A 17,000-nucleotide genomic window follows, 5' to 3' on the forward strand; every position below is an offset into this window, starting at 1 on the left:
TTAAACTCAAAGAGCTACCCACAACAGGTAAGTTATTAATTTTTAATTTTTTTTTATAGTATGAACTCAGGTAGTGTGTGCTTAAAACAAATTTAAAACAAAGCACAGTTTTTGGGGTCAACTGAATACAACATTGCCACCTTTGGAACTAGACGTTTATCATGGGACGTGTAGTTGGTGCACCACCTGTGCAGTCACTAAGTGCTGCAAACACGAAGGTACTCAGAGAAACCTTCCGAACTAATACAGAAGAAATAACACAGAGCTCACAAGAAACATTGAACAGCCCTAAACATGTACAAAAACATATCCAGTTGTAGTAGCAAATAGAAAATATTATAACTAATAACGTCTCTGCTTAAACTGCTGGAGGTAGGCCTCAGCTTCCTGTGACCCAGGAAAGGAGAAGTGGGTAAAGAAGATGAATGTCTCTGCTTAAGTTTCAAGCATCATGTTTTCCTTTAAACACTAAGACTTCAGAGGCTGCAGACTGAAGCCTCATTATATCCTCACTGTGAGACTGAGTGCTTGACAGCGTTACCCTAAAATGCTGCAGTGATATTAGTCAGCCTAGAAATGAGACATGAGGTTGAACACTGAAGTTGCCTCCTGTCACTCTGGCTGAAGTTGCACTAACGCAGCCAAGAGAGGAACAGTGTTTTCCTCAAACACAGATAATCAACCTGCAGGGAAAAATCACAGTTTTGTTGGCCTAACGCTGTCATCAGGTTTGTAGGAATCAAGCTGTAAATTAGGTTGTATTTTCATGTTTAGTGACAAAGATGTGGTGTAGCTGCCCTTCTGTCAACAGAAATCACATCACATTGAAAATACTTGATTTGTTTGAAGGCAAACAGGATTTTACTGAGGGTAAAAAAAGGACTGGCATGTTCTGACTCTCTGAAGATAAGTTTACAGTACTACAAAATGTTAATTACATCAACTAAAGGCAACTTTTTATTGCTGTAATCATTAACATCTATTTTGCCTTTAGACACTACTTCTAATCAAACATGCAACCTAAAATCTTCTGTGGATTATGATTCTGTGAGTTAATGAAGTTGTGAATAATCAACATCTTACCTGTTGTAGATAGCTCTTTAAATGAACTCAGTTTGGAGGAATAAATGTTAATTCTGACCAGACTGAAGAGCCAATGGCCAAGAACAGATTGGACTGCTGCTGTCTTAAAACAACTCCATTCTCAAAAATTTCACATCAGTTCAAGCGAACATCGTTTTTCAACCTTTATATCATTGTCGGGTTTTTTCATTACACGGTTATTCCAGTAGAAAGGTCATAATACTATATATTGGGGTTTTTTTCACTTATATTATTCTGAATAAATGTTTTTGTTGATCTTTATGTTCATCCTAAAGGGATAGTCTGGTGAGTTTTGTGGTGATGCTTTTGTCAAATAGTTATCAATAACAATTTATCAGCCATGACATCAGTCATAAAGTACAGAGTATGAAGAAAAGGACGGAGGTCTCCCTTTAGGCTAGGCAAATGTCCGGCCAATATTAGCTAATGTAGCATTTTTTTCTCTCACCTGTGTGACATTTTTGAGAAAGAGTTGCTTTATAAGCTTGCAAAATATTATAAAAGGGGTCCTGGTTTAGCTAGCCATTAGTCACCGCTCATAAGTTAATAGCCAATGAAAACTATTTGACAGAACATCACTTCAAAAGTCACCAAACTATCCCTTTAAAGCTCTGCAACGCTCATTAAATCATCAGAAGAAAGGAACCAAATCTCCATCTCAATGGCTTCATCCTCATTACACTTGATAATGGATCTGATGAAGACTGCCTGAAACGGACCTGATACCTAGGCCGTTAGTCAGTTATTTGCATAACAAAGTTATTTTCTCTGGATTTGCTAGTCTAATTAGTCTTGACTACACCCTCCTGGATAAATAATCAGCTTCACACGCTGTGAAGACAGCTGATTGTAGGTTGACTTTACCCAAACATTACTTTGCCAGTTCGAAGCAGAGCTGTGCTGTAGAGTCTGTCATCAAACGCTTTCCAACAGTGCCTTTGTTTGTTACAGGTCATTTCACCCAGCATCAAGCAGCCATGCATATTACATCAGGAACTATTCGAACAACAGTCCCTCGGCTCGCTTTCCCGACAAGCATGACTTCCTCCGAGCAAGCTGCACATTATCATAGGAGGCTGTCCTCCCGTGACCTCCACCACCTTACATTCATGCAGCACGAGTTGTTCCAGCAAACATCCTAAAATAAAACCAGTGGAGGAAATAACTGATGACAGCGAAACAAAAAAATAAAAGTCAAAGTGATGTTACAGTCACATATTCGATTCAAACACAGAAGATTGTTGTTAAATGAGTTTAAACGATCTTTGACACAAACATCCTGAAGTAAGGAGGCGCAGATCCTAGCAAAAAATACTCTAACTGAACTCTTCCTTCTCCACTAAATAAAACATTGTTTAGCCTCTAAAAAACAGAACCAAAGCAGACATTAAAGGGATAGTTCAGATCTTTTGAAGTGGGCTATTGTGGAAAGGTTATGAGCGATTATAATCTCTTATATTTTATAGTATCCAAAGTAGATTTCTGCCTTATTAAAACAATGCTAATTTCAATAATAAAAAAACTATTTTATCAACTTTTACATTGCTATTACCTTCAAGTTATATGGTTATTTACATAGATTTCAGTGATTATTTGCAAGTACAAATAGAGGCAGAAGCAACTAGCTGTAGGACTTCCAGGCACTTTCTGCAGGAATAACAAAAAGTTTCTGCCAGGATATTCATGTAATGCAAAATTAAGAGCGATGGAAAGATTTATAAGCAAACTTTACATCACATTTTTGAAACTGGAGTTGTTTTTAAACACTTTGGTTTTGACCGTGCAAGCTAGCCATTAGCTCGTAAGTCAGAGTTTGGAACAGTTGTGATTGTGAAAGTTGACCAAGGATTTTTATTAGACAGCGTCTCTAATATCTGGCTAAGTGGACAAAACCTCCTCACTGACAAACATGGAAAATAACTGGACTCACATCTGGTCCATCCTGATTGAATGGACTGTGTTTTATCCACGTACGACGGGGCAGCCAGTCGTCTAACCAGGATCTGAAAGGTTGAAAACAACCATTGTGAAAATCCCCAGCAACCATTCTCACCTCGAGTTATTCACCATCCTGCTGTATGCTGCTTTAACTATTGAACGCAGCTTGAATTATTACAAGTTAAACTCTACTTCTCCAAACTCAGGTCATTCCAAAAGCTATCTGTAACAAAAAAGATTAATTGTTAATAATCTTTCTACAAACCCCCAAATCAAAACATCCAAACTATTGTTTTAAGGCTTTGAAATTCTGTTTTTCAAAAATAAATGCAAGGTGGCAAAACGTCCACAGTATATTCAGATCACGAGCAGGTAACAGCTGGCAGAATCTGACCACTTTTATTTTAAATGTAGTTTCCTCCCAACCCTCATAAGCCAGCTGTTGGAAAGTGGATTTTCTTGAAGGCAGCACAAGAATCTCTTATAACTGTGGACAACATGTCTAAAGCTCAGCACTATAAACATGTTATACATTTAGCCTTTACACGAATATCAGAAAAACTCAAAGCAGAGAGTTTTAAATTGACCAGTTTTACATCTGGTGTTGTAAAGGCCTTGGAAAAATGTATTTTCACTGAAGTAAAATAAGTTTTACATGAACTTACGCTTTGTTGTGGCCATCATATCCAAAATAAAAAAAGCCTACGTTTGAAAGTTTGATTCTCCCACATCAAAGTTTTATATGTTAGAAAAACAGACCGTTGAGAGGCTGGAGGAGTCCATCAGGCTGCTGGAGTGCAGCGAGGACAGCATTTTCAAAGGACGAAGGCCTTTTTGATGCATCAGAGAAATCAGAAGTTTTCGCAGGTAGATAATGTTTCCTTTCGGCCGGTTGGTGTGACGCGACTGCTTTTAAGACACATTACAGACGCAAGGAAGAAAATCAGAAAGAAGGTTTTTGTCCTCAGCTGCTGCAATATTTATCCACCCAGGAAAGAACTGAGTCATGGTGGGGTTTTTTTTTTTTTTGGTAACTGAACATCCTTAGAGTTCACGCTGTTTGTTTTTCACAAAGAATAATCTGCACTTTGTGAACCGGCGCTGAAGTTTCAGAGCACAATGTTAAGATGCGCCTGAAACCTGGTTTTATTCCACATTTTACTTCTTAACTCCAGTCATGTATTTAATGCAGCAGTTTCACTTCACTGCATCTCACAGCTTTTACTCATCAGACAGAGCTCCACACAGCACATATATAATCAGCCTTGAGTGTATTCCAATTGATTAATAGCCTGTAACTTTAGATAAATTGTTAATATTAACTTGATTAAGAGTTAAATTCCACCTGTCTGACTGTGGCGTGGTGGAGCCCAAACTGTTTAACGATGATTTTGCAGCCATTTCCTGCCTGACTATTTAGACCATTTTTGCTCTAATCCTAAGAAATCATCCTCTCTGTGTTTCTGCTGTGTGAAAATCTCACGACTCAGACAGTAAGGAATTTTCATTCAAGCTATAAGGGTTCACAACACTTACATTCAAACATTGTGACGTTATTGTCAAATATCTGTGCAAATACAGTAAATCCAGCTACAACCTGAAGCTGATCGTGGTTTTAGTGTAACATCATTTGGCCTCATTGAACATGCAGAGGCCTCAGTTTGATACCAAAGTCCCATCTTTTTTGTATTTTCAACAGTGCGAAGGTAAAAAAAACCTCATTAATCTGCAAAGGAAAAATTCATGCAGGGAGGCTTTCTTCAAGCCACTGAGTAAATAAATGTTGATGGAGACAATCAGCATGAGCCAGGTGAGGCATATGATTACAAGACATATGAATAAGTTATGAGACTCTCCTGTAAGCCTTTATTTCCAAGACATAAAATCTATACATCATGTAGCATTTACCCTGACATTACCAGCCCACTGATCAGTCTCTGAATTTTTACCATGTTTCTCAGTAACGTCTGTTTTCATCCGTTACAGCACTTTGCCCTTACATTCTCAGTGAAATAATTAATCCCCAGAATCCTTGAAGCTCTTGTTTCGAAGCACATTAAGCATCTGATTGGTGAGCGTTTGTATGTGGCCAAAAGAAAGGAATGGGCAAACATCTCGGGAGAGGCTAACTTTTGAGGTTTGAGGTTTTGTAACATTTAAATAAAAACAGAATGCAATATTTCAAAACGTCATAGTCACTTGTATTATTTACAGTGGAACTTAGTAAACATATCAAATGTTTAAAATAAGAATTTTTGTTTTGAAAAATATAAAGGGATTTTGAATTTTATGGCAGAAACACATCTCAACTCAGACATTATTCGGATGGGAGCATCTATTCTAAAACCTGTATATACGTTTCTGCTTTGATGGAGCCTTTTCCAGATGTGTAAGCTGCCCATACCAGAGGCACTAATGTACCCCTATACCATCAGAGAGGCAGGCTTTTTAACTGTAGTCTGATATCAGGCTGAATGGCCCCTCTCCTCTTTAGGACGAAGGACGTGGTGCTGGTGGTCTCCAAAAAGAATTTCAAATTGTTTGACTACAGAACAGTTTCCCACTTTGCCTCAGTCCATTTCAAATGAGATTTGGTGGAAGACGGTGGATGGTGTTCACATATGGCTACTTCTGTGCATGATAGAGCTTTGAGCAGCATTTGTAGATGGCCCAGTGAACTGTTTACAGACAATGATCTGTGGAAGTGTTCCTGAGTCCATGCAGTGATGTCCAGAACAGAATCAGACCTGTCTTTAATGCAGCGCCGCCTCAAGGTCCAAAAATCCCAGGCATCCAATATTGCACCCAGTGAACATAAAACTTGCTCACTGGGTGTGAAACATAACATAAGAAGAGGACGCCCTCAGGTCATAGGTTAGATTAGAGGTGGGGCTATATCGTTGTTTCCGAAAGGTTGTGTTTCGGTTGTCTGCACAGGGTTGGTGTTTCAAGATGCTTTCACTCTGCAGTCCGGTTATAAAAAATACCCTTTTGAGTCTCTTTAAACAACCAGGACAGAATCACAGTCAGTGGAGTGAGTTCTACAATAAATGTTTGTCTTTGTTTCCATTTTAAGTTGAAGCTGAAATCCGTGACATTTTCCTGAAGATTTCAGGTTCAACGAGGACTTTTTGTTCTGAGCTCCTCAGATTTGGAACATTTCACCAACAGCATTAAAACTGTTGTTTTATACCCCTACCTGAGTTTGTGTTTATCTCCTGTCCTTTGAATTAATCTATTGTGCGTGTCTGTGTGTGAAATGTCTGGTTTTATGTTGATTTTTGTTTAAAAAGCCCAACCATTGACTGGTTTTGCAAACGAGCCTTTGGCTAGACAACCTTAGTACAAAGAAATGGTGACATTGTTTTCACATGAAACATTGTTTTTTGTGCTGTCCTTGTCAAATAGATTTAAGCTCAACTAAATGAAGCACAGCAACAGAGCGGAGTGAGTGTTTCTGCTTTTTTAGCTTTCCTGCACATCAGCAGAGGTCTCTAAATGTCAGAGATGATGTAGATAAAGTAAAAAACATGGGAATTTGTTTGTTTCCTCCAAAAACCAGCGTGCTTTTAAAATGCTAGCAGCAAATTTTACCTGATAACTTCATACAGAAATTTCTGAAGAGACGGAAAGCTGATGGAGTAATATGACCTGCCGCTAAAAGGCGAAGGTGGGTGATGTTTTTGCCCATGTCTGCTCGTGTCTTTATAAGTTTGTGTCTGCCTGTTAGCAAAATATCTCATGAACCACTGGATGGATTTGAACCAAACTTTCAGAAGCTAATCACTGGGTGCACATCTGTAACTGTTCACCTTTAGAAGCTGCAAAAGTGGCTATAACTTTGTAACTTTACAAACATTGTGCTAAATCTTGGTGTGGTTGTAGATGATCTTAGTCTGAAACTCTGGCATTAAAAGTGGAGGGTGATATGCATGCCTTCAAGGAATGCTAGGCCTTTAATGTATACATTGTTAAAGGCAGGAAGATGTTTTGTTGACTGAACACTCTCTGCACGGCTCTTTGACTTTATTTGCATGCATCGGCAGCCAGTGTATTATTCAGGGTTTTGTGTGAAGACAGAATTTATCCCTAGCGGCCTGCGATCTGAGTTCTATTGACTTGTCACCACCTACTGTTTGCTTTCAGTGCTGCAGCCGAATGAAAGATGAATCTCAATATGCTACTCCCATTTCATTTTATGTATTTGTTGTATATTAAGTCATAACCCTTTTATAAGCTTAGCAGTCTGCTTGCAACACAACTTTAAATCATAATTTGCGTTTAGAGCAAGAGAGCCTTTTGGTGAAATCAAACACTTTAAAAAGCAGTAATATGCAGTTTTATTGAAAGATATATACAAAATGATCATTAGTGACATGACAAGGCATTTCAAAACTATTAATGACTCCCGGCATCCTCTGGGTTGATTCGTTGACTGATTATTAATGCACGACTATCGATCACAGTAGTTCAAGTAAAAACTGTAAGAACGTCATTTTCTGTTTCAACAGCAGCTGCAACAATTCAAACACTCGTTTCATTCTGATTTTAGAAAAGAAGCGGTCTCAAGAGGCTCAGAAAAAGGCGGCGCGGCTTCACCCTCAAGGCCTCAGCAGAACTGGAATTTAGAAACAATCAGAAAACAAACATGCTGAACTTTTTTTTCCCACAACAGCACAGAAGATAAACACTCCAGGATAAAGACTTTACCTTCCATCGGTTCCCACACTCATTACACAAAACAAATGTGGTCATCGGCTCGTCTGCGCTGCGTGTCTGGACCTGAAACACACACACACACAAAGACATTCAATTTAATCACTCACTTGTTGGCTTACTTCGACATCTTTAGATTTTTATCGTTGTTTTCAGTGGATCAGTGATGCTGTTGCAACCCACTGCAAACTTCCATGCATGTACCTGGTTGTAGGTGCAGTTTTTCTTCTTGCACTTGCCGCACTGCAGCAGGTCCGTGGTGGTCCCACCAGTTTTGGCCATCTGGTGCTCCCGGATGGCCTCCTGGGTGAGAACGTTCCTCAGCTGTTTTAGCTCATCGCTTGCCATTTCCTGAAGAAAAACAAAACAAAAAACAAAACATCATGGGTGAACAAATCAAAGCCTCAAGCAGTGAGTTCATAAAGGTGAGGCTGCAGTTTCCTGTACCTCAGCGGACATGGAGGCGATGCGGCTTAACTCGATGCTGCCTGCCAGCACATTCCTGCGAAGCCCCGGGTTCTTGGGGTCCTTCAGGTTGCTGATGCGGCTCCGCACTCTGTTCTTGTATTTCATGTCGGTGGCCCTTATCTCCTGGTAGATATGTGAGGCTGCACGGTCAAGGCTGAAATCACCGCGCAGCTTGTTTGTCGGTCTTAAACTAGCGCAGGTTTGTGAAACCCTCCATAAACCCAGTCAAAGGATATGATCTTCAATCTCTGCCGCCATGCTGTCGCAGTTTACTCCAAAATCTTTGAAGTCATCTGTTAAAAACCAGATCATGTCAGATCATTCTGATCTGAGTCTCAGCGTACAATCAGCTTCAACAGAGTAAAAACAGCCGTTTGCTCGGTGTGGTTTTAGCCTCACTGTCCGTGCGCAGAGCGGCTGCCACCATCTCGATGCACTTGTCTCTGACGGAGTCTCCAGTGGCCAGGTGGGGGGGCAGTGGACCCCCAGCAGAACTGAAGCTGGGGGACATTGGGCTGGTCGGGGTGGTGGGAGTTCTGGGAGCTTCGGTTCTGCTCTTTCTATAGACAAGATGTGTAAGAACCAAACAGCTCATCGTATAAAAATGGTTATAACTGCAGACATTAAGCTAAAATTTGGTTTGGTAGTAGCTGAGAGTCATTCACAACCCATACTCTGAGTGCTGATAGATTGTACATAGTGTTATGTTCAATGTTTGACTTCTATGATTCCATCATTTCTCAACATAAGATGATCTTAGTTTAAAACTATCAATAAAGGCAGCGGGTGATATGCATTCCTTCAATGATTGCTAACCTTTATTTCATGTTTAACATCTTATTTGTAACTTGCTACTCCCAATAAAATACCTTTCGATGCTGTCAGTAGAGGCTTTCCTCTGCGGATGAGCAGGTGGAGGTTTAGAGCCAAAAGACTCTCTCCTAAAAAGAAAAAAATAGCCAAGTCTGAATAATTTATACCATCTGTGGTTCCCATTACACATAAACACCACTGGTTGCTTTCATTTACCTTTCACCTGTTAGCTTCTTTGCTGGTGGTGAGCTGCTTTTCTTTGAATCAGTGGATTCGCGTCTGAAGGGCGAGACACTTTCGGTAAACCTGGGTTTTGTTTGTGTTTGACTAACGGAGGTTTATGGTGAATATCACTCATACCTGTCGGGTTTGGAGTCGGTGGAAAAGCTCCTGTAAAACAGCTGGCCCGGCTTTGAGTCACAGGAATCCTTCCTGCCACAGAAGACGCACACATTTGTGATGCTAACAGACTTTTCTGTACACAAATTACAACGACACGGCTTGATTGTGCACAGTGAGACTCGTTTCCTCTCCAGCACACCTGTGTTTCTCTTTTTTTACTTCCGGTGTTGGTTTTTTGGGAGGAGGTGATTTGGAGTCAGATGAATCTTTCCTAACAAAAAGAAACATATGTGTGTTTGATTTTGAACTAAAGCAAGTAAAAAAATATAATAGTCCTATCTCTTCATGAACTGAAAACTATGCATACAAAAGTAATAAACTGCAAAGTTCATGACTTGCCAACCTTTCTCTCTTAGCTTTGTCTGAGTGTTTTTTAGACACTTTGCCATCCACTGAGTCTTTCCTGCAGAAAGAAAACAGTTTTGATGCCAACACAAAGAGACAAAATACCCTAAAAGGGATAGTTCAGATCCTTTGAACTCGAGTTTTGTGGAAAGTTTATGAACAAATAATATCTTACCTGTTGTAGATAGGTCTTTGAACATCCTCAGAGTTTTATTTGGCTAATCACTGTGAGGACAAGACCAAAGTGGATCGCTAACATCTTAAAACAACTGCAGTTTTAACACTTTTATAGCAGCTTGTGCAAGCACTATTTTATTAATTTTTACACCATGGTTACTTTTATATTGCACTTTTTGTCTGGCAGAAATATTATGACATTCCTGACAAAAGTGCCCAAGGTTGCTGCTGCTATTTGTGTTTGTTAATAAAATCAAAAACAATGTAAAGAATTATAAAACTACTATTAAATATTTCAGTCCGGAGCTGTTTTCAGATGGTAATAATCCACTTTGGTCCTGGCCCCTCTGAGACTAGCTGTTATCATCTCCAAATTGAGGCGATTCAAAGAGCTACCTACAGGAGGTAAGATATTAATTGTTCATATTAACTGTTTCCACAGAACCCCACTTGAAAATATCTAAAATTGATGTTTGCTGTGTTAAAACTGAAATAAAAATAAAAACAGATTACAGCGTGAGACAAAAGTGAACTCGTTTGTTTAAGCATGAATAAAAAGGTATAGTCATTTCCTGATCCCAGACCTGTCTTTTTTCTCACAATCTGCAGATTTTCTCTGTGTAGGAGGCTTTGAGTCTGTGATCGACTTCCTGCTGCTGTAAACAACATAAAGAGTCAAACTTCAAATAAAATCAGAGCTTTTTTTCCTTTTTCCACAGACTCTTCCAGTCAGGCACCACATGCAGACTGTAAATGAGACCTGTCTTTGTCCTTTTTCCCATCCACAGAGGGACGCTTTGCAGGAGGAGGAGGATGGAGATGAAGAGGCAGCGGAGGAAGAGGAGCGTTGGGGTCAGGAGGCTCTTTTCTAAACAAAAACACACCTTTCAGCTGACCTGAAAGCGTTTCAGAGTGAAGAGGCGTACATTTCACACTGTGGGCGGGCGTGCAGAGCCTCACCTCAGGGGGGGAGGATGAAGGTGGAAAGGGAGAGGAGCAATCGGTGCGTTTGGGTCCGCTGGAACTTTCCTGGTGTAAAAAAAGAAACAAGCTATTGTTCGAAGCTCCGCTCGAGCTTGAACTAATTCTGCAGACACGCCACAAAGCACGCCTGACCTCTCTTTCTTGACCTCTACAGCAGGCCGCTTCACGGGCGGAGAGGCCGGTTGAGGAGCGGGGGGACGGGGGTGCTGGGTGGAAGAGTCTCTCCCGTCTTTCCTGAGCACATGCCACAACAGGACAGATGAGAGCACGTGGGGGTGCAGCTGGAGGACGTGAACTCGGGCCCGGCGGGCTCGCCACAGCACACGCCATGCAGATGTCGGTACGTGTGAGTAACCCCAGATGCGGTTAGGTCATGCAGTTAGCCGTTTCAAGCGTCCTCGGCAGCTCAAGCACGAGTCCTGACCTGTCTTTTTTTGTGTCCAGAGAGGGCCGTTTGACAGGCATCGGGGGCCGAGCGGGCCGGGGAGGGGAGGGGAAGCGGGTGGGGTACAGAACGCTGCTGTCCAGCACGCCTCTCCTGAAAGAAATGAGTCGACCTGAAGTTGTGGAAAGCTGGAGCTTTCTGAGGGGCAGTGTTATCTCTGGAGCCTCCTCACCTTTCAAACAGTGCTTTCTCAGCCGGTCTTTCTGTCCTCGTTTCGCTCAGGGTCCTCTCCCGGTGAGGTGTGCCGACGGGCCTCTCGTGTCTGCTCTCCTCTCGGTTTCTGTCCTTCCTCAGGTCTTCCTGCTTCTTCAGCTCCTCGAGGGGATTCTCCTTTCTGAGCGGCTCGACGTGCCTCATCTTTTTCAGCTCTTCTTTCGGTGGGTCCGGTTTGGGTTTTCTGCTCGGCACGTGTCTCTGCCTCTTGTCCTCCGTGTCCACTTTGGGTTTCTCTGCAGACGGCGGCTGTTTGTCCTCCCTCGTTTCAGGAGGATGTTTCTCCCGACGGAGATCCTCGAGCTGCTTTCCATCGCCTCTGGGTTCATCTGCAGGTCTCTTTTTGCCTATGTGGTTGTCATCCTGCGTCTCCTTTCTGCTTTTGTCAGAGTGTTTTTTATCAGAATCGGAGTCGTGTTTTAGTTTAACATCCAGCCCCCTGAAGGAAACACAGAATTATTGTATCTGTCCTCCAGAGCCAAAGATGTAATCGTTCTTGTTTTTAATTATTATACAATACAGGAAACATTCAGAATGGACAGATATGAGCCCTCTTTCACCTTGGAGACATCTGTAGGTAGTTAGGCTCTATTTATAACCAGAAAATTTCTGGAAAAAAAAAACCTTTGCAAAATGTGCAAAAACCAAAATATGATATCAAAATGCGAGTTCAGACATGTGAAGTCCAATGTACAGTGACCTGTTTACAATTTTAATGTTTCTGGGCCGTATGTCTGAGCTGCAGAGCTGCAACGACGACTTATTTGGTCAAAATCCCATTGTTTTGGAAGGCAGTTTGTTTTTTGTGTAACACTATCAAAAAAAAAAAAATCATAATGCACAACACTCCCAATCAAGCTGCATGTTGTGATAAATACTTTTCATGTTTTTTTTCTTTTTTTAAGGCTCCAAGGTGCAAAAATGAACAAAAATTTTGAAAAAAAATAGTCATAACGGTGCAGTTTTAAATTGTATTTCACTAAAAAAAAGCTGCTTATAAGCGTTAATCTGAAAATTCACAGAAACTTTGAATATGTGCCATTTTTATCTTGGTTTTAGGTGCAACGCAACATATTAAGTCATGTTCTTCTTCTGGCAGGTATTTTGTGATTTTGCTACCACTAGGTGAAGCAAGAAGGTCAAAGTTCAGCAGAGCCAAGTACAACGTGTGGCATACTCCAAATGTAAAGAGAGAGTGTGTGTGTGTGTGATGCTGTCTTATAAAGCAATAAAAAGCAGGTAATTCTCAGGCTGAGCAGGTGTCACAGTTACTGACAGGACTGTGTTTCGTGACGCTCTGTGTCACCTGGACCCGTGTGGTTTCTGTGTGTCGCTGACCTGCTGCGTGTCTCCGAGGGTGACATGTTTGGGGCTGCGGCGCCGGCGTCCAAGCCGTTCTTCACTTCCGTCTCTTTCTCAGAGCGAGACTGCCCGGAGTCTGTCAGAGGGGCGGGTCGGTCGGGTTGGTTTCAGTATCAGAATGGATTGATTGCACAAATGATGATTCAGCTGCCGTGTGGACCATGTGTGTGTGAGTGTGTGTGAGTAACGCTCTTACTCAGGAGTCTCTTCCAGTCTTTGATGAGGACCTTTGCCAGGGCGATGACCTCTTCGTCTGTGCAGTGCTTCCTGATGTTGTTCACAGACATGCCGATCCTCGTCTCCTGAGGCACAGAACATGAAATAAACATCATGAGCTTTGAGGTTTATGCGCTTGCTTATGATGCTCTGAAACACTGAGCTGAGCTTTCAAACCCACCTGGAGAAGTTTTAGTGTCATATTGAAGTCTCTCAGCTCTTTCAGCAGGTCCATCGCCCCCTCCTGGTCAAAGACAGCAAACACTGGTGTTACTTTTAGATTTAATGTTCGACCACTGCTGAAGGTCAAAGGGTAATAAAAGCTTTGGTTTGTCTGTTGTGTTAACAAAATATCTCACAAACCAGCAGATGGATTTTAGTGAAACTTTCCGAAGGTAGCCATTGGTTGTACATCTACAACTGATTAACTTTCAGAGTTAATCCAAGTCAAGATGGCTGTCACATATTAAGAGACTTCAGAAAACATAAAAATGGCTGTAACTCAGTCACCTTTACAGATGTTGGGCTTGAACTTGGTGTGGTAGCAGCTGAGAGTAATTCACAAAACGTACTTTTGGTAATACAAAATTTGCACAATACCTTTGCTTAGAACTTTGGCATTAAATGTTAGTCAATCCTGTCTGTCTGTTAGCAAAATATCCCAAGAACCAGTGGATGGATATTAGTGAAACTCTCAAACAGTATTCATTGGATGTACATCTACAACTGAATAACATTTGGAGTCAGTCCAGTTCAAGATGGCCGCCACAGCTGATCGACCTTAGCCAACGCAGAAATGACCATAACGCGGTCAAATGAACAGATACTGAGCTAAAGTTTAATGTGGTAGTAGTCGGGAGTTATCCCCAAGCACATGCTTCGCTCTCTAACAGATCTCGCGAGATCTCGTCAGCTCTCGTTAAATGCCATTCACGAGGTCCGACCGAAACGGCAACAAGTCCGACTTTTCTCGTCGGAAACAGGTTTTAGTTTAACGCTCTGCCGCGTAAGAGGCGGCGGGCGATATGCACTCCACGAATGACTCGCTCGGCCCTCAGATACAAACCTGTCATGGATGCAAACAGACTGAGCAGCTCCTGAATGAGAACAGAAACTGGCTCGGAAAACACTTTCACTTTTGTGTCCAGCTCAGCGTTTTAGGCCAAAATATGCATATTAAAAAAGTTTATTTTATCTGCAATATCATAAATAAGAATAAAAGGAGGTTTGTGTGACTGTTTATTCTGATCTCCTGCTGTGAAAAAAAGGAAGCAGTTTTTTTTTTTTTCATTTTCATTTTTCCAGGAATGTCAGGAAACAGGTCGCTTCTTGCAGAAACAGACGCAGCAGCTCGACCTCCTCGGCTCCTCCTGCGCGTCAAAACAGGCTGCTGTTTACTTTCGGGTTTGCGCCAGGGGATCTGCAGCAGAACTGCAACAACAGCACCCCCACCCTCCACACACACACACACACACTCAGAGTGGGGGGCTGCTGGAGAAACCCCGCGCCAAGCACCTGTTGACGGTCTGTTACAGAGCCATCAGAGGAAACCAGGCCTCCCTTCGCGGTAAACTCCGAGGAAAGCGCCTCATTCCTCTCGCCCCTCATCCCTCTTCCACCCAGTGCAGCACGAGGGCGCAGCGGCGACCACGCGCCACCTGACCGCGGCTGTCAAAACTTCTGCAGCCTCACCGTGTTACTTCTAGACACCATCTTGTCCAGCTTCTTGGCGATCCGGATGAGATCTTCCTCCCGGGTCATCGCTGCATTTAGTCGACCTGAAGCCGATCGGAACCGACGACCGAGCGCTTCGTTTTTAAAAAGTAACAATAACAACAATAATCCAAAAAAAAAAGAAAGAAAAAAGCGAAAGACACGGGGAAGTTTTGGCTCCGCTGCAGGCTGGACTTTACGCACGGCGCGCCTCCAGAGGCGTGTCCTGCCGCACGAGCCGCGTCTGACAACAGCTGCACTATATTTAGTCGGAGGAGCTCGGAGATAAGTGAGCTACGGGCTGAGCTGGACTCTTTGGTCAACTTTAGCTCCGAGAATACAGGAGCCCACCCTTCAAACAGGAAATCAAAGTTTTCTTCTTCTTCTTCTTCTTCTTCTTTTTAGTTTCCACATTTGTTTTGGCTGCTGCCTGTCAGAGGTCGGGTTGTGCCAAAACGCCTCCACTTTATAATCTGGGCCAGTGTGTAATTATTAATCCTTCCACACAGAGATCCAGGAGCAGTGCGTGCTGAACATATTTGCACATCTGTGACAGCAGCCTCTGCTGAACAGGCTGACACTGAACCACACTTCAACAGTGTTTATCTTACACACACACACCGCGTCAGGACGCTGTAACTTTGTTTGACTGTGTTTAGTTACAGATGCCACGGAGTTCAGCACTGTGGAACAGAGACAAAACACCACTTTAGTTGTATCTTAACCTAAATCCATTAAGAAAAAAACACACAACAACAACAACAAACAAGCAAATAATAGATTAGAGTGAAATCTTGTTTGTTTCTGGCCACCAGAGGGAGCTGTGCGCCGGGTCTCTTCATGCACCGACTCGAGCGCAGTACCCGCTCCATCCTGCAGAGGACAGCATGGAGCTGACGTCTGTCCGGAAGTTAAAGGCTGGGAATCCCTCAGAACAGCTGTTCAGGAACTTCTCAAGACAAGTTATTTTTATTTCCCTCTGAAGACACTCACACCTCGTCGTGTTCTCTTCCATCTGTTTGTTTTTGTCTTTTCTCTCTTTTTCTCTCATCCTCTCCTCATGAAAAATTTGTTTGTGGAAACAATCAGTGTAAACAGAGTTTGGAGCTATATTACATGAAGAGCAGAGGCAATACTAATAATACAATAGTATAATGTTACTACCTCTACCAGTTTACTGTAATAATACCTGAGAGCTATGATTCCTTAGAGGAATGCATATCGCCTGCCACCTTTTATACCAGAGTTTTAGCCTCATCCTGTGTTGACTGACCGAATTACATCCAACTGGAGTTATAATTTCCTAGCTGTGGGGGCCATCTTGAATTGGAATGACTCCGAAAGTTATTCACGTGCAGACGTCAATCCGGTGATTTCATGAAAATCCGTCCAGTGGTTCATGAGATATTTTGCTAACAGACAGGAGTTTGTTTTGCACAATCTGTAAGTGCTTAGATTATGAGTTGAGGCTCACTCTCAGCTACTACCACACCAAATTTCACCATAATGGCTGTAAAATGGACTGAGTTGCGGCCATTTTTGTGTTTGGCTAAGGCTAATTTGCTGCGGCGGCCATCTTGAATCAGGTTGACTTCAGCAAGTAATCAGTTGTAGGTTACGCTAATGGTTATCAAAACAGGAAAAAAAACAATTATGCTTTGACATTGTGGAGACGTTTATTAAACTGATCAGTAGACAAACCAATCTGAGGCAGAATTTAGCAAACTATGATTTATATTCATTTCTTTTTGCAGTTTCTGGGACGCTCATTTTGACATGAAATAAGATGATTCAAAACAATGTGAGCACTGATGTTTGACTCACAGTAAGTCTCAGACCTGCAGCTGGGGTCATCCTCACAAACATTCAGGGAATTAAACTGCTTTTTTTTTAAAGTTCTGTAAAAAAATAAGTGTTTATATTTCCCCTCTGATATCTTTTTGGGAAAACACCCACTTACTGGCTGTTTTCGTTGGAAACCTCTTACAGACATGTACTTTTACTCCCACAGTTCACCAGGAACAAATCCCAAAGAACAGTTCGGAGCCAAGAGACAACTCAGACTCCTGAAAGCTGAGAGAAACGAAGATGTGCGGTACGTGAG

The 17,000-nt window shown here is 42.0% G+C and overlaps 1 protein-coding gene across 6 annotated transcripts; it reads right to left on the bottom strand.

Annotated features, from left to right (window-relative positions):
• Nucleotides 1-7,364: 7,364 nt before the first annotated feature.
• On the bottom strand, nt 7,365-15,285 carry tcea3 (transcription elongation factor A (SII), 3). Of its 6 annotated transcripts, XM_017433222.3 has the most exons (21): nt 14,876-15,282; nt 13,365-13,427; nt 13,164-13,269; nt 12,944-13,043; nt 11,565-12,044; nt 11,372-11,485; nt 11,080-11,181; nt 10,924-10,992; nt 10,724-10,831; nt 10,548-10,619; nt 9,785-9,844; nt 9,581-9,652; nt 9,400-9,471; nt 9,256-9,318; nt 9,096-9,167; nt 8,626-8,786; nt 8,463-8,519; nt 8,206-8,360; nt 7,963-8,109; nt 7,753-7,824; nt 7,365-7,660 (listed from the first exon to the last, which is right to left on the bottom strand). In XM_017433222.3, exons 1-21 carry the CDS (start codon nt 14,942-14,944, stop codon nt 7,652-7,654), a joined length of 2,223 nt encoding a protein of 740 aa, XP_017288711.1. In that variant the 5' UTR covers nt 14,945-15,282; the 3' UTR covers nt 7,365-7,651. The 6 variants fall into 6 exon arrangements, with proteins under 6 accessions (XP_017288711.1, XP_037836408.1, XP_037836407.1 ...); XM_037980480.1 differs by having other exon boundaries at nt 10,548-10,616; nt 10,924-11,181; nt 14,876-15,285; XM_037980479.1 differs by having other exon boundaries at nt 10,924-11,181; nt 14,876-15,285.
• Between the last annotated feature and the right edge of the window lie 1,715 nt (nt 15,286-17,000).

Source organism: Kryptolebias marmoratus, linkage group LG16 (assembly GCF_001649575.2).
Source record: "Kryptolebias marmoratus isolate JLee-2015 linkage group LG16, ASM164957v2, whole genome shotgun sequence".
Classification (NCBI taxonomy): domain Eukaryota; kingdom Metazoa; phylum Chordata; class Actinopteri; order Cyprinodontiformes; family Rivulidae; genus Kryptolebias; species Kryptolebias marmoratus.

Bases quoted from the DNA above. Each gene is read 5' to 3' on its own strand.
- tcea3 (XM_037980479.1), bottom strand. From the start codon at position 14,944: ATGACCCGGGAGGAAGATCTCATCCGGATCGCCAAGAAGCTGGACAAG. The intron at 12,045-12,943 runs GTCAGCGACACA...TGTTTCCTTCAG, and splicing joins CCCTCGGAGACACGCAGCAG to GGGGCTGGATGTTAAACTAA. The intron at 9,168-9,255 runs GTAAATGAAAGC...TTTTCTTTTTAG, and splicing joins AAGAAGCTAACAGGTGAAAG to GAGAGAGTCTTTTGGCTCTA.